General features: G+C 52.2%; 5 protein-coding genes across 5 annotated transcripts; 4 read left to right on the top strand and 1 right to left on the bottom strand.

The window, feature by feature from the left end:
* Nucleotides 1–1,527: 1,527 nt before the first annotated feature.
* Nucleotides 1,528–2,730, top strand: SCP_0109300 (predicted protein; the record flags this gene model as incomplete). Its single annotated transcript, XM_027753160.1, has 2 exons — nucleotides 1,528–2,380; nucleotides 2,435–2,730. The coding sequence occupies 2 exons, from the start codon at nucleotides 1,528–1,530 to the stop codon at nucleotides 2,728–2,730; spliced, it is 1,149 nt and encodes a 382-aa protein (XP_027608961.1).
* Nucleotides 2,731–3,558: 828 nt separating this feature from the next.
* Nucleotides 3,559–6,237, top strand: SCP_0109290 (Catalase A; the record flags this gene model as incomplete). Its single annotated transcript, XM_027753159.1, has 9 exons — nucleotides 3,559–3,716; nucleotides 3,767–3,818; nucleotides 3,873–3,920; nucleotides 3,977–4,135; nucleotides 4,187–4,403; nucleotides 4,468–4,668; nucleotides 4,724–5,213; nucleotides 5,275–5,933; nucleotides 5,987–6,237. 9 exons carry the CDS (start codon nucleotides 3,559–3,561, stop codon nucleotides 6,235–6,237), a joined length of 2,235 nt encoding a protein of 744 aa, XP_027608960.1.
* Nucleotides 6,238–6,955: 718 nt separating this feature from the next.
* On the top strand, nucleotides 6,956–10,507 carry SCP_0109280 (predicted protein; the record flags this gene model as incomplete). The annotated part of the gene is made up of 15 exons (XM_027753158.1): nucleotides 6,956–6,991; nucleotides 7,050–7,109; nucleotides 7,167–7,241; nucleotides 7,308–7,450; nucleotides 7,508–7,652; nucleotides 7,706–7,798; nucleotides 7,850–7,990; nucleotides 8,043–8,362; nucleotides 8,411–8,879; nucleotides 8,931–9,537; nucleotides 9,600–9,779; nucleotides 9,835–9,841; nucleotides 9,889–10,029; nucleotides 10,080–10,139; nucleotides 10,192–10,507. The coding sequence occupies 15 exons, from the start codon at nucleotides 6,956–6,958 to the stop codon at nucleotides 10,505–10,507; spliced, it is 2,793 nt and encodes a 930-aa protein (XP_027608959.1).
* Nucleotides 10,508–10,707: 200 nt separating this feature from the next.
* SCP_0109270 (hypothetical protein) lies at nucleotides 10,708–10,857 on the top strand (the record flags this gene model as incomplete). Its single annotated transcript, XM_027753157.1, has 1 exon — nucleotides 10,708–10,857. One exon carries the CDS (start codon nucleotides 10,708–10,710, stop codon nucleotides 10,855–10,857), a length of 150 nt encoding a protein of 49 aa, XP_027608958.1.
* A 135-nt stretch (nucleotides 10,858–10,992) lies between these two features.
* SCP_0109260 (Beta-glucan synthesis-associated protein) lies at nucleotides 10,993–13,420 on the bottom strand (the record flags this gene model as incomplete). Its single annotated transcript, XM_027753156.1, has 11 exons — nucleotides 10,993–11,089; nucleotides 11,147–11,316; nucleotides 11,374–11,484; nucleotides 11,536–11,612; nucleotides 11,674–11,803; nucleotides 11,867–11,917; nucleotides 11,973–12,209; nucleotides 12,275–12,818; nucleotides 12,885–13,078; nucleotides 13,140–13,199; nucleotides 13,256–13,420. 11 exons carry the CDS (start codon nucleotides 13,418–13,420, stop codon nucleotides 10,993–10,995), a joined length of 1,836 nt encoding a protein of 611 aa, XP_027608957.1.
* Between the last annotated feature and the right edge of the window lie 3,224 nt (nucleotides 13,421–16,644).

The following is a 16,644-nucleotide window of genomic DNA, read 5'->3' as shown; positions in this document are numbered from 1 at the left end:
CTACGGATCACTGCGAAAAGACTCCACTAGAGGGCCGCCGAAAAGAAGTAATAAACGATGATAACTGTCGAAACCGGGCTATGATTGCGACATCAATAACGGAGGGGGAAATGGCTGTCACAACGACGCTCCACTGAACCATCGCTCACCTTTTACACAAAAGCGAAGTGCTGCGCTGACTGTGCAAGCAGTACCGCAGTACCTTAAACTGGCAGCAGCTTCTTCAGACCTGAAGCCTGGGGACGCAGCTTGAACGCAGCAGTATGACTCGGGCGTAGCGCCCTACTACAAAGGAGACAGCGAATCCGCACAGATGATGAAGTATCTCCCGGTCAAGAATCGCCCGAATCTATCGAGAATTTGATTACCCGCCATTGAGCGTGATGGCGCAGAATGTGCGCTCGTCCCCCCGGTCTTTTGCGAGCTGCGGAACTCATAGTAAAGCGCAGCATTCAAGCAAGAAGTACCACGGCAAGTCCACAATCGTGAGTGCCAAGTACCCATGACATGGAGGCGGAACAAGATTAGACAGCAAAAACGAGGAACACTCAAGAAAGTAGGGTCTGCATTTCGTTGGGATGACAACTCAACCGTCCGTCTACATCTAGAAATCGGACGCAAGGTGGCGTTTCGGCGGCGGTCCACAGATTCTGAGATTGACAGGAAGCCGGACCCGCGAGTTGAGGTGACTGTATTCGTGAGCAGCTGAGTGCTGCGCAACATTGATGACATCGTTTGCACTTGGCCTATGTGCGAGCCCAGAGTTTTCATCGCGGTATCACAGAACTAGGAAGGAACGGGGCTAGTCTATGCGGGCCGCTCGGGAAGTGACGACATGCACGATTGTGATAACACGGAGAGGCCGACGCTCGGTGGGATCCAGTTTTACATAACTTGTCGACGTCAGTGGCCACCGTGGAGCAACTTTGTAAGGCTCGGTAAGGCTTGATTCGAAGAGGTTGTCGGGATGTTTTTCAACGAGGCGAATGCTACTAACCTTGCTTTGGCCATGTGTAGTACAATAGATGAATACCTCCGTGCGGATCGAAACATTGGAGATGGGCCAAAGGTCCGAGTTGCTTGAGCGGGCCCAAAGAGGAGTGCCCTGACAGAAGTCTAACAGCACTGCCCCGGGTGACCAATCTCGAGCGAGTCACCGTTGCATCTCGATTCACCTGCCTTTGCAAGCGGCGTTGGCGTTAAGGCACACGGCACCTGAGCACATCGGAGACGGTACTGGGAGTCACCTTGGGTGGTGTGGGAGGAGCGAAAGGTAAAGAGACGGCAGAATTTGCGGCGTAGTTGGCCCGCGGGGGAGTTCGCTGTAGCCAAAAGAGGCAGGTGTATAGGTTGGCGCGTCTACGGCACAGCCCCCGGCGTGGGAAAGCGGCATGGTGGCCTACGTGTGCAGCCGATCCGCAGCACCCTTTTGACTCTTTCATCCGGATCCACGACGTTCTCCCAACCTCCTCCTGCGTGTCTCCTGCACAACCCTCCTGCGCCTACATAACTCGCTCCGCAGCCGCGATGTCTGACCAGCCTTTCTCTTCTTTCTATCCTTCAGCTACCCCGTTGGAACACTATCCATCCCCCGAACCTACCAGCACCCCCTACGTCGACACCGCCGACTACAGCAAGCAGCCCTTCGACTTCTTCAGCTACAGCCAGGGTGCCACTGACATCCTCGCCCCTCATCCCGACCAGTTCGAATCCGAACTCGATTTGTCCCTGGCCGCTTACGACGTCGAGCTCAATCTTCTGCCCGTCGATACCGGGGACTTCTTCACCTTCCTGAGGTCGGATACTCCCACTTGCGGGCCTCCATCCACCTTCACCGTCTCTTCCGAGTCGGTGTCAGGTTATGATTCTAGCTACGCCGACTCTCTCTCCAGTCATTCCGAGAGCTTCTACAACTTCAGTCCCCACTCTCCCACGCCTAATTACGCTAGCAACTACCCCGTTGCTCAGGACCTCGACATGGATTTCCAGAGATTGGGCATCCCTGCTCCTGAAGATACGAAGATGTATTGTGGCATACCTTCTTCCCCGTCCCGCAGCTCGCCGGGTGGTGTTCCGAACATCGCTCATTATTCGCCGCAGACGACGTTCTCCTCGCCTCGCGGAAGCTTCTCCGATTATGAGCCGGCGCAGCCTCAGTCGCGACTCGTCAGTTCTGCTGCCTCGGATTACTATCCGCAGGTGCAAGTATCCAAGCACCTCAATTACCCGGCGATGTCGAACGTTGCCCAGTCGACGGTTTCTCCTGCGAATGTCTCTCCGCAGCCCTCCGCTGTACAATCTGTTCCGATTACCAGGGGGAAGGAGGACAATGAAATGGATGATCCAAAGAGGAAGTACCCATGCCCCTCATGCCCCCGAGGTAACTCCTGTTGTCTGGTTTCTTCAATCTTGTTATTGACGTGTTTTGTTTCAGTTTTCGCTCGCGCGTACAACCTCAAGACACACATACAGACTCACGACCCCAACCGCTCCAAGCCGTACGCTTGTTACCACAAGTCGTGCGGTAGGTCGTTCAGTCGCAAGCACGACTTGACTCGGCACTTGGTGTCTATTCATCGCAACGAGGCAGTGTCTCCTGCGAACGCGTCTCCGACGTCTACGAAGTCCATCGGCGTGGAGAAGGGTCAGCGCACTTGGTGCGAGAGCTGTGGCAAGAGCTGGGTTGGCAAAGGCAAGGAGAAGGGTTGTGAATGCGACGATATGAAGTGAACGTCAGCTCGATATTTGGATCACCAACTTTCTGGGTTTGCGTGCGTCGTTACGTTCACTTGCTTGTGACTATTGTTCTGACTCCTCGTGTAGCTTCGCGCAACACTCACGTCCGTCTCAGTGGTGTTGAGGCATGACGTCGGTCTCTCCGCTCTTATCTGTGGCCGATTCCCTCATCATTGCGATGACGCATATGCTCGATTTCGACGTCTGACTACGTGTGGACCCTCTGTCCTACCGTCAGCCACCGTCACCGTTGAAATCCCCCTTCCACCTTTCAATCCTGATCAGTCCAGTTCCCCTCCCGTATGAAAGACACTCATACATACACTGTCTCGATTGTCAATGGTTATACCTCCCCTCTATGACGTGCACCTTGTCTAGATGTCGTTGATTCGTCGCTCTAGCTCGTCTGGTTTTGACATATCTTCCTTTGACATTTCTTTTCTCCCGTAGACGATCCACTTTACCGCTTTACCGCCTGCTTGAGTTATATGGCGTAGGCTGAAGTCCGTTGTAATTATTGTTGAACCGAATGCGAACCAAATTATCCGTATGATTATTGGTGCTTGCAGTTGGGTTGAGTGGCCACCGGGCGGATCATGGCGGTGGGCACTTGCCTATTTTGGAACTAAAGGTACCGAACATTGCCATCACGTGTCACGACGCGTCGAGTGTGCGTCAGTGTGACGTCCTTCCGCTTATTAGTCTTGGGTTCACCTGCTTGACTTCACCACATTAAAATATTACTTCTGTGACCCCTTATAATGCTATCTGTTCCAGAAAACCCCTGTACACGTTTCTCTCCCTCTCCCATCTCCACCAAACATGTCCACTGTCTCAGACGCAGTCAAACAAGCCTTCACTGCCGCAACCCAGAACCCGAAGGTCGCTGACCTTCACAGAGCTACCATTGACCCCTCTGCAAACCCTACTAAGGGTCTTACTACAGATCATGGTGTCTTTGTCTCCGATACAGACAATTGGTATTGTCTGAGTGCTTTCTTAGTCTTTACCCACCTGACAGGCACCTTAGGCTTAAAGTCACTGACGGCGAAGGTACCGGACCTTCGCTCCTAGAGGACCAGGTGCGTCTTTTAAGGGCTAGCATACATACATCGTTTTAAGGCGCATACATCTAGATTGCCAGGGAAAAGATACATCGCTTCGATCACGAACGCATCCCGGAGGTAGGAAATTCGGTACGATTTCAAGTTTGAAGCTAATTCACCATATTATTGTATAGCGCGTCGTTCACGCACGCGGTGCGGGAGCACACGGTTACTTCAAGGTCTACGACGATCGTGCTTCCAAATACACATATGCTCCCGTGCTCACCGACGCTTCGAGGACGACGCCCGTGTTCGTCCGATTCAGCACCGTCCAGGGCTCTCGCGGAAGTGCCGTAAGTTTGTTAAATTGGCTATAAATATGTGCTATCTACACTGCCTTTCAGGACACCGTCCGCGATGTACGCGGCTTTGCTACGAAGTTCTACACCCAGGAGGGGAATTGGGACATTGTTGGCAACGACATCCCGATCTTCTTCATCCAGGACGCGATCAAGTTCCCAGACTTCGTTCACGCCGTCAAGCCCGAGCCGCACAATGAGGTGCCTCAGGGGCAGAGCGCTCACAACAATTTCTGGGACTTCGTGGGTCTCCAACCTGAGTGTATGCGCCTGTTTATCATCCTCCGTGAGATGCAACTTGTTGACGAGTTGTAACTATCATGTAGCTGCTCATATGATTATGTGGGTGATGTCCGACCGCGGAATCCCGCGCTCCTTCCGCATGATGCAAGGTTTTGGTGTGAATACCTTCACACTCATGAATTCCGCGGGTGAACGTCACTTCGTGAAGTTCCATTGGCTTCCGGAGCTCGGGGTCCACAGTCTTATGTGGGATGAGGCACTGAAGATCGCAGGACAGGATCCTGGTAAGGCACTATATTAGTATTACTGCCCCACTCTGACCACAATTCTCACCGCCAGACTTCCACCGCAAGGATCTTGAGGAAGCCATCACCAGTGGAGCCCTTCCGAAGTGGAAGTTCGCTATCCAGACGATCCCGGAGTCTCGAGAGCATGAGTTTGATTTCGACATATTGGACGCTACAAAGATTTGGCCGGAGGAGCTCGTACCGCTTCAAGTAATCGGTGAGATGGTGCTCAACAGGACGGTGGACGAGTTCTTCCCTGAGACGGAGCAAGCGGCATTCTGCACCAGCCACGTCGTCCCCGGGATTGGCTTCAGTGACGACCCGCTATTGCAGGGTAGGAACTTCTCCTACTTTGATACTCAGATCACCAGGTTGGGCGTTAATTGGCAGGAACTTCCAATTAATCGGCCTGTGTGCCCGGTACTCAATAATCAGCGCGATGGGCAGATGCGACACAAAATTACCAAGGGGCAAATCAATTACTGGCCGAATCGCCTAGAAATTGGTCGTCCTGTACCCACGAGCGACGGAGGCTATGCGGAGTGAGTGTCTCATGGTCGTCTCGCTGTTGCGTCTCTATCTCACCACCACGAATTTTCAAAGCTTCGCTCAGAGGGTAGCGGGAATTAAGCAGCGTGTTCGCGGTGCCAAATTCCAAGAGCACTACAAACAGGCTCAATTGTTCTATAATTCACTCGCGCCCCACGAGAAGGCCCATATTGTCAACGCCATCTCCTTCGAGCTGAGTCATTGCGATGATTCCGTCGTATACGAGTTGTACAGCAAGATTCTCAACAACATCGATTTCGAGCTTGCCAAACAGGTCGCCATCAATGTTGGCGGTGTGATCCCCGAAGCACCGGCGCGGGAGAACCACGGCAACGCGACGCCCACGCTCTCCCAACTTTACTACGCCCCCAAGGTGCCCACCATCGTCTCCCGCCGCATTGCCATCCTACTTGCGGACGGCTTCAACCTTGCTGAGGTCGAAGCGCTTCGTGCCGCACTGAAGGTTGGCGGCGCCACGACTTGGATTATTGGGCCCCGTCGTGGTTGGGTTCGCCCTTCCGGCGAAAAGATCGGCTCCGGTACTGGCGTTTGGGCCGACCATCATTACGAAGGACAGCGGAGCACGTTGTTTGATGCGTTCATTATCCCCAGTGGCGCGGAGCATGCGCAGAGTCTGGCGAAGAATGGACGCACGATCCATTGGGTCAGAGAGGCGTTCGGTCATTGCAAGGCCATTGGTGCCATAGGCGAAGGTGAGCTTTAGGGCAATGCATACCCACTGTTGACACTGATAAATACTCCACAGGCGTAGCGTTCCTGCACGAGGCAGTCATACTGCCCGGCGTACAGCTTGCCACCAACATGAAGAACGATGCCGTGACGTCGTCGTACGGCGTTGTTACCACCGGCCAATACGACGTGAGCTCTGCGGCTGCCCACAAGTTCTCGATTGGGCGGTCGGAGAAGGGATTTGTGTCCAACTTCGCCTATGAAGTCAGCCAGCATAGGTGCTATGAACGGGAACTTGATGGCTTGACCGCTGCAGTTGCCTTCTAAGCTGGTCGTGGCGAGATCACAAGGACGCTGCGAGACCGTGTACGATAAGATGAGGTGTATAGGTCTGGGTTTTCGTCCGCAATTGTGTACCAATATGCGCAGCGTATCTGAAGTCTGTCGAGCCTGTATAATGCAATACGCTAATTTCATCCAGTAAGTAAATGGCAGGATTTCGTTCGACATGCTGTGTAATATGAGTGGCACGGTGTTGCTCACTTGTGCACGCCAGTAAACTCGCCTTTCGCCTGAACGTGAACAAATAGGGAGGTAAACGTGTCTTCGTCACTAATCGTCCAAGCGGGAGCATGGCCGCTGCAGGGGAAGATCCAGATTACCTCGTTAATTGAAGCTTGAAGCTTGAAGCGCCGCGATCCTCGAGGGCCGAGGATCTTGATCTCCTCGATATCTGAGTCACTCAGAGAGGATCAGAAAGGAGACATATGTAGCTGTGTTCAATATGCATTTGACTGAAGTCTGCTTGCAAATCTCTGAGGTCTTGAGTAAGAATATCGACAGCTGCAGGGAGTACTTATAGCAAGCAGTTCGGAGGTTCAGGGCGCGCGTTTCGCCGATCTGGACCGCGCGACTTGACCGGAGCCGTTGACGGCGCCATATCTGCAGGACAACCACTACGACCGACGACTATCTCACCACACCCTAATCGTTCAGCTTCACCTGATTCCTAGAACCTGAAAAGACGCGATAAATTGCGACTCAAATGTCCGCCACAAACCGAAAACGTAAAGCAGCAAAGGTAAGACGCTGCATCAATGTCCGGACGAGGTCCGATCTTGTAACTTTGTTTTGTACAGTTCTACCAAGAGGATATAGTCCAGCGCAAGGACAACCCAGAGATATACGGGATTGTCTTGGTATGTGGACGCTTCAATTAGCGGTTCGTCCCAGATTCCGACCCAGTTCTGTATCAGCGATGTTGGCACGATGCCGAGGACCTTCCACCACCAGCTGACAACACGGATCCTCTCTTAAGACCACTGAAGCAGGCGCGTTTCTTGATTGATTGCATCTTCACAGGTGAGATACATTTGCTTATATCGTGTTTGTATCAGGGCGAGGTCGGTGTATCATATTTCCCCAAACCTATGCGTGAAATCCTGCCCGAATCGAAGCTTGACTTGATTGACCGAATGTACCAACCTGGTGACCTGCTCAAGCGCAGCATCGATGATGTCTGTTCTGGGGTCGTAACGGCGTAGGCATGTTACCCTCCTTCCCTCCAACGAATTTTGACGCCTTTTCATTATCTCAGTATCGAAGTAAAGGGACGCCTGAGCCATGCTATTAGTGCAGGACAGCTACCCGAATGGAAGAGTACCAATGACATCGAAGCTGCTATTGATGTCGACATGGGCGACTACGTCGTCTATGATGACTGGGTCGGCCAGGTGATCGAGGTAATCCCTCTATTCTTGCCTTAGACGAGCGTTCAAATTAACGTGACAGTAAGATGTTCGATGAAGCGGTGGTGGAGACAGGCAGCGGCGACTTGGTTCGTGTCCCAGAATTGAGCGCGCGCCTTGCAGTGGGCGAGAAGGGTCCCGTAAGTCTCTACCATGAAACACTGTCACAGTAGATTCTAACACATCGCTAGGATGTTTTGCCACAACCATTGTCGGGGGTGCAACATCTATTTGGCTTCCTCATGGGCAATCTTCGACCCAGTCAGACAGACACTGTTGTTGCGGTCAAGCGGACAGTACTAGCCATTGCTTGGCTAGCCATCAATCAATCCGTGTGTTCATTTACTAATCTTAAGACGTTCGTTCTTACGCTCTCGAGTACAGCTGGATCCTGCGGATGCACAATTACGATTGCGTCCCCCACGATTCTGGCATGGTGCAGATTTGTCGAAACTCACTCTGGTACGTCGTCGAGCCGAACAGGCACTACGAGTAGGGGATCGTGTTATTCTCAAGGACGCGGCTGGGTTACCGGTGACACGACATGGACGTGATGACGACCCGCAGAACAGAATCGAAGTCCGCACCTTTGTGGTGCAGGAGACACACACCACTGTGAACGTTCTATGGCAGGACGGCACACAAGGGACCTTGGATGCTAAGGCCACGGTTCCATATCTTAATCCGGATGAGTACGACTGTTGGTAAGTACACGATACTCTCCAAAAAATGCGATGCTAACGTCGACGAAGGCCGGGCGATCATGTCCTTTGGAAAAATGAAGACCAGAAGCGTGCTGCTATAGTGCAATCTGTGAACGCTGTCGATAGGACGGCCCAAGTACGCTGCACGGACACCGAAGCGATTGAGCTTGCTTCCCTACTCGAGCTCGATCCTCACGGAACTGGTGATTGGTCGGCTTTGTCGCTTGCCGATGGTCTTGGGGTGCGACGGGGCGACTTTGTATTTATCCACAGGGAGGGTACGACGAACGGCGTCGAGACACCTATGGTGCCAAGGATAGGCGAAGTGGAGGAATGGGTCCGCGAGGCTCCGATTGTCAGTGAGAACGGACAGCTTGGAGGATGGCGTCGCGAGATGGCAGATCTAGGAAATTCCATAGCTGAACGGCGGGGCAAAGACACAGCCGTTGTAGAGGGTAACATTCAACGGCCACAGAAGGGGAACCCGTGCTTTAACTGGTTTGGTGAAGTAGCCGAGGTGAATACGTTCGTCTAAATACTGGTGAGCTCGGCGACTGACTACCCACAGCTCCGTCTGGACGGTACGGTCGAGGTTGTACTGCCGGATTCAACATCAACTATGTTACCACTAGAAAGGCTGACGAAGCTCTATGACGGACTGGAGCAGCTTGAAGAGCTGTGGGGAGACGACGATTCTGATGGTGAAGAGGGCAGCAATATGGGCGGTGAGGAGAACGTGGAGGTCTGGGCCATGGATGACGACGGGCATTGGGTCGAAAATGACGAAGATGGAGATGACTGGGAATCAACTGACGACGATGGGATGGATTTGGACGAAGAGGGATGGTCGTCGTCTAGCCCCACGGTACTTCACACCCACGACATCGACGCGCCACTCGTCACCAACTCCACACCAGAGGCTATGGACTCCGACGAAGAAATGGCTTCTACACCAGCAACGCGGCCTCAATCTCCTGACGTGCCTAGGGATGCTACCGACGTTGAGGACGCCGAGGGAGCCGAAGAAGATAGCAAGCCACCCTGGAAACGGTTCGAAGTTCTCTCATCCGCTCCATCTGATCATGCATTCTTCTCTTCTCCCCCTGCACAACCATCGCGGAAGTTTCTCGCACGCCTCACGAAGGAGTATCGTGTGCTTACCAGCAGCTTGCCTGGTACGTGTGTCTTCTGACTTGAAACTGGTCCCAGAAATCATCAGATACGTTTTGGCTCGTAGACTCGATCCTTGTCCGGGCGTATGAAGACCGCACGGATTTGTTACGCTGTCTGATTATCGGCCCAGAGAATACGCCATACCAAGATGCGCCGTTTGTGATTGACTGGATGCTGGACTCAAACTTCCCTCAAACTCCACCTATCGCGCATTTCTTGAGCTGGACGATGGGCAATGGCAGAGGTATGTACACCTAGTGTTTCCCGATTCAAATGTTGACAAAAATCACGATCATTAGTGAATCCGTAAGTTGTCTCTTCCAGCCCTATGATTTCCAACTAACTCCCGTAAGAAATTTGTACGAGGAAGGAAAGGTCTGTTTGTCCATTCTAGGAACATGGGCAGGTGATAGGAACGAAACCTGGAGTGCCGCACGTTCATCGCTACTGCAAGCCTTCGTCTCTATACAGGGTCTTGTCCTCGTCAAAGAACCGTGGGTGCACTTCATCCAACCCATTTTGTCTTCACTCATCGTATGTTCAGCTGGTTCTGTGAGCCTGCGTATGAAAAGCTTCGAGGCACCGAGGATGGTACAGTCAACAGGTAAGGTCTCCTTCCGTCCAAGGCATGCCGTTAGTGACCCTCTGTTGCGAAGCCGGCTATACAGCGAGAAAGCTTACGTCCTCTCACGTGGGTTCGTACGGCGCGCTCTTGAAATACCCTTGGGCAGTCTCGAGGAGGAGATCCACTGGTTCTACTACACCACTGGGAAGCTTGCCAAGGTACTGAACGATGCCCGGGGATTAATTCAGAAGAGCAAAACCACGAGTGAGGACACGGAAGCGGACAGGGATCTCGCTGTGCCACGGCTCACAGGAGGTGGCATCATCACGCTTGAGCGGACCCTAGCTAAGCTGCAGTCGCTGTTAGACAGGCAAGGCGCGCAGCCGCAAGGACAATCGTCGTCATAATTAATCGTGGCTGCCTGGTATGGGCAAATCTTGAGATGCCAGTGATGGATATTAGCGAGGTTGGTTTAATCGTTTTAGCTTTGTACTCATCAACTTAGAATACAACCTGACACAGCCTACCAATTACACTTATTGTTTATTCCTTCCTGACAGATGGAACACGAAGGGCACTTGCATTTCTCGATCGAGAAGCGAGATATATGTGGGCCCTCCCTAGCCTTGACCGTATGGAAATGCAGAAACGCATGGATGCGGGCAATTGGCGCAGCGTGTCCGAGGAGTGGAGTGGAGAAAGTAAAAAGTACAATAGCTGCAATCAGCCTGTGGTGCAGCAGCAGAGCAAAGAGTGAATGCAGGCAAACAGCTGGAAGGTCGAGAGAGATTACAAGCACAGCGCCAACCAATCGGGGGGAGTAATGTGGTACAAAAGCATAAATACTAGTATGATCGGACAGCTCGTGAGGCCGTCCGAAGGGCGCAGAGTATCAAGGGCATGGGCCCGCGAAGCTGTTATTCGGGAACGGCTGGCCATAATCGCCCCTCCACGTTGTCAGATTTGGGTTCGTGTAAGCTTCCATATACCTGAAAGTAAGGGCTCGCTGAGTAGTCACTTGACGGGGCAGTCGATAAAACACGTACTCGTTAATATACGCGGCGGTGGGGAAGTCCTTGGGATCACAGCCAATATTGATATTACTCGGATCCTGGTATACACGAATGTAGTCAATGCTCATTGTCGCGGGAAACGGAAGATTCTCCAGATCGACGGGGAAGAAGTTGTTTGACATGCCCAGATTGACGATAACGTACTGAGGGGGGGAATAGGAGGTGTGAGTAAGAACACTCATACATCGAAGTTTGCTCACCATGGGCTCCTGCGGCACTGGACGCTGGTTGATCTCCACTATGGGATCCGCTGCCATGGCTGGCTGCTGCAAAACCCAAACTAGCTCGCCGTTTGCAATCCAACCGATGTACTGAAGGGGTGATGAGCGAAAAAATGTGTCGAGAGCTCTCGTCGAACTCACTGCGCCATCAAACCCAGGTTGGTACTGGTATCCATAAACGGCAAACTCTCCTCCGTTACGCTCATAGGCGTTCTGATCTACAGCCAGGACGACATCAATCACAAGTTCAGAAGTAGACCAAGTAATTATCGTGCGCACTGCTATCTGTCACAGCAGATGTAGCCTGCTGGTATGCAGCTCCCAGGTACGAGTTCAAATATGTCGAACTTGTGTTCTTGATGGAGTAGGTGTCCGAGGTATTGTCCCACAGGTATTCGTGATTGAACGGCTGACCAGTGTCGACGTTACTCAGTACCTGACAATCAAGAGTACAGAAGATCATGATACTTACCGCCCACTGGCCAGACTGAGAGACCTGTCCAATGAGAGGATCTCCAGTAATCTGCACACACGGTGTCTCTGAACCGCAAGTCCATATGGAGATGGTAGTCGCATACCTGCGCTTCAAGAACATCGATTTCGGGAGCAGCTCGTCCTACAAACGTGCCGTCTTCGTGCATGGGGCCAGGATGAGACGACCCAGGGCACGAGCACCGTGATAGGCGCTGGCCAGGTAAGTATGACAGAGCATTGCCGTTATTGGGATCGCCGTTCTCGGTAGCAGCAAGCGGAAGACCGGCGTTCGTCTGGTTCGGCATAGTCCCAACATCACAATAGTCATATGTGTATGGCCACTGAGTTGGGCGAGAAGCCCCAGTCCGTTAGCGGGCACTGCGGTAAATAGTATAGGTGACCATACCATGCCTTCGAGACTAGCTCCATAGCCCGCACGGCCAAGGTTGCCCATCGTCCATATAGCAGGCCAGAAGCCGACAACATTGTTGAACCCAGGAATGACGACCGAAACCTCAATGAGCCCACCCGTGAAGCAGAACTTATTCCAAGTGGTCATCATCCCACTCGTATAGTTGAGATTGTGGTTTTTCTTCGCAGACATGGTGATCTTCAACGAACCATTCGAGGTGGTGATGGCGGTCGGATCCACCCATTCCATGTTGTTCGTCTGCCAATAGTGCAAGTCAAGCGCTTCCCAGTACGGATCATCTCCTGGCCAGAAGGACCGTCCATCGACGTTGAACTCGTCACTGAACACCAGCTGCCATTTTTTATTGTTGATGTAATCTGACTTGTACAGCGCTTCTTTCGGTGTATCGGTGTCGACGAGGCCAAAATTACCAGGCATGGACGGTACTTGGCCCGATGCATTCATACCGCCGATGTTGAAGCCTCCAAAGGTAGAGGGTTTGTGCTGGGTGAAGTGAGTGATGAGAGGGTATCCTGCGCTATAGTACAGATCAATGTCAGCGAGTAAGACGATATCATGGGCTGCGAGACGATGCAAAGCGTACAATAGCGCGACAAGACCGACCAATAATATTATCACACAGCCCAAATTCACAATTCCTCTATACGTGAAAATATTTCCATCTTGATCATTCATTCGGTCCCTTCTTGGATCCGGGTTGTGGAGGAAGTCGTCGCTCTCCTGGTGGTTAAGCGACAGGTCTGCACCCCACAACGACGGATCAGGCGACAGAGAAAACTGCGTGACATTGTGCATATAAAACCATTGGCAAATGAAGTCGTGGCGGAGGCGCACGCACTTTGTCAGATATAGAATGAGGTACAGAACCATGCTTCTCAGAGCCATACCGCGACGCGTTCTAATAAAACGATTTAACTGTCAAGCACAATGTGACGTAACACGAAGCATACTCACGAGCGACGCGTCACTGGCCACGCCACGCAGAGTTCTGGGAGGTTGGGCGAACGCGGCCTGCACGCCAGGAGAAGTACTTGATGAAGGGGGAGACAAAAGATTGACAGTTGAAGGAGAGTTTTGTTGGGCGAAACGCCTCTGAGGCGGCCCAAGTTTTGAAGCCATCGACGTTGGCTTGCCCGACGAAGAGAATAGATACAAACAGGAAGGCGGTACAGAGAAAGCCTGAGACGAGGCGCAATCCAGGGCAACCGGTGTCCATCGTGGGAATATCCAACTGACTACCACCTTCAGGCTAGCAATGTCCTCAGAAATGCATCAGCAAAAGTGCACTTTCGTTACCATCGGTTATATAGCATTATAATCTACGAAATCCATTACAATGATCAAAATTATTGAGCAAAGTTGTAATGGATAGTAACTTCTCTACGGTGGTTCCGAACTTTTCTCAACGTCTTAAATTATTCGGTAATCCATTCGCAATCAACATAATCTATTCGGAATGCCCGGAATACTTCGGACTTATTATAACGGATTCCGAGCTTTATAAGGTATTGTAATGCTATTGTAAGCAGTGGTGACACCCGGGGAAAAATTACAATGGCTGTATGGATAATATTGTTTGTAGCCGGCACGGCACATTACGAGAAATGCAGTAATCATTGTACAATATTACATACGACAGAGGTGAGTACAAACATAGAGTCTCACCAAATTTCCGCAGGCAACAAGAGCCGGTCATACATGTACAATGTAAGGCAGAATTTTCCCACAATGTCCGCAGATGCGATATTGCACACTGTCTCCGGTGTCTACGAAGTCCACATGATCCCATGATACCGAACAGAGCAGGAGCACAGCGCGCAAGACGAGAAGGAGCACGACAGCCAAACACCACACTGGCACAAAGAGGGCAAAAGAAGTGAGCATCCGGAGACCGAGGGAAAGCACGAAGGACATGAGCAGTCGAGATGCAACAAGAAAGCACGGTTAGTGAGGAGGAGCAACGACGACAAGGAGAGGGAGCGAAGGTGAATGCTGATGGCCGATGAGAATGTCCAGGAGAGGGGCAGCAACCGTGGAGAGATACGAGGTCGGCAGTCTGCACGAACAGCTGTAAGACATTGTATGGCACGATACATATGTTGGCATACTTACCGACTATGGTGATGATGAACGTGAGGCTGCCTGACGGTAGTGCGCAGCACGTTGCTCTTTCAGAGTTGCGAGACTGTTGTGACCATTGCGGTGGTTTGCACGCTCATTCTCGTTGGCGTTGGCACGAAGGACCTGACTATAATAAAATGATTCATTAGACACGTCGTGACATGGATATGAATACGTACTCGGAGGATGCATATACCGAGTTTGGGCACCATCAATACGCGGCGAGGCGGTGCCCAGAAACTGTGGGAGATATTATGAGTATCTATCATTGTCTGCATGATGCTTATACTTCACGATGCTCTCGAGGTCAACACCAACGCAGACGATACCGTGCAGACTCAACACCCGCCATCCACCATCCGGGCGCATACTGCAATGTAACGTGCTGCTGTTGTATTGCAGGGCACAAGTACCAAGCGGTACTTGTGCCCTAATCTTATCTAATCTCATCATGTATTACATAATTGTTGTGTACTGTTTGTATGCACTCTGCGTGTATCGAGCGCGCGTCGGTGTGTTGAAGTCAGAGACTTAACACACCACGACCTTGATACACGCATGACGCTCCAGAATAGAGCTTGGTGCACTGTATCTGAGGTTCGGTGTGATAAGGCCTCGCCCCCCATTATACTTTTTTACAGTCCATTTCGCCCTGCGAAAAATTCTATTCGACAGCGAAGACCCCCATCAAGAAATCAAGAACCTTAACTTGCCACCCAATGGCAAGTCAAGGCCCCAAAAACACACGAATAACACGCTCCCAGTCAAGACAGGCAGAGGACGCGGCTCTGGCAGACGTGGCCGAGAGCGCACCCAATGATGGCGTGCACGCGGACACTGACACGCCAGTCCCAGAAATAACGGACCGTGGGCAAGAACTGGCATCACCAGCCCCACGATCCCCTACACTGTCGTACATTGAACCCCCCCGCTCAACACGAGGAGGCCAAACAGATGAGCAGCAGCGGGAACCCGCCTCTGGCTGCAACGTCAGAACGCCGGTGAGATCCACTGGATCTCATCAGGCCAGTGAAGAAATGGAAACAACGAGAATGGGAAGGACACCACGACATCCTTTGCATTACTCGCAGAGATTTTCATCCCCGGCCCTGCCAGCACAACCGACCTCTTCCTTAGCGGACGAATTACGTCGTGCTAAGGATAGAGCCCCAGGAAGCACTGCAAGCACGAGTTCGTCTGAACACGTGCGCAAAGAGAGAGCCTGAGAGGCACTCCAGCAGGCTCGAGAAGAAGCGAACCGCGAGCTTGACGAACTACAAGAAAAACAAGAACATGAGATGCAGGCCATTCGTGAGGCATATGAACGGACCCGCCACGCGCAGAACGAGCGGTTTGAAAAAATAATGGACGAACTCAAAAATTCCTCAGGAGACGAAGTTGACCCAGTGGACCAACCCGTCCCCTCGGGAATGAGGAACTCCATCGAGGAGATAGCGGTAGAGCGAGGATTATACCTCTCAGAGGTTGAGGACCCGACGGCTGGTGCTCCCGATATAGTTATCGAGAGCGCGTACCGTCAGTTGGCCCGATCACAGCAAGAGGGAGAGCCGGATGAGGAATACAATCGAATGGTGTTAATATACACCAGATACTTGGACTGGATGACCTCAGAGTCTGAAAGGGCATTAAGGGCATTCGGAGTACAACCACCGGTATCATCGACACCTTGCGCGATGTGGGGATCACTCCAGTCCGGAACGGCTCCAGTAGCAGCTCCTGAAGAAGACCCCGGAAGTGATGATTCAAACGACTCCAGTCCATACCCCGGAGATGACGGGAATAACTCCGACCATTTCAGAAGAAATGGTCGAAGGCCCGCAATGCCACCCCGGGGACACTGACCTGGAGGACAATGGCTACCGCGATCCAATGGATCAACTCCGCCACCACTGCCTCCTCGACCAACGTGACCTGCAGGACCTGGATACCCCCGTGGGCTGCAAGGGCAGCCCATAATGGGAACGAACACACGATCTGCAGGACCGACATATGGTCCTGCAGTGAATGCAACGACGACTACGCAACAGCCCAACGTTACTCGGAACGTAACATTCCAATTGGGAGTGACACAGCCAAACCTGGCAGTCTCTACCGCAGTGAACCGACCCCCTCGATTCCCGGGAATGAGTACAACAGCCGCACCAGGTACGCACGCAGGCCACGCGACCATACAATGATCGCATGGCCCAGGAGCGATACCT

The sequence above is a fragment of the Sparassis crispa genome, assembly GCF_003851025.1.
Source record: "Sparassis crispa DNA, contig_000000F, whole genome shotgun sequence".
NCBI classification, from domain to species: Eukaryota; Fungi; Basidiomycota; class Agaricomycetes; order Polyporales; family Sparassidaceae; genus Sparassis; species Sparassis crispa.
Note: the sequence above shows the minus strand (reverse complement) of the source record. Positions and strands in the feature narration are given on the sequence as shown.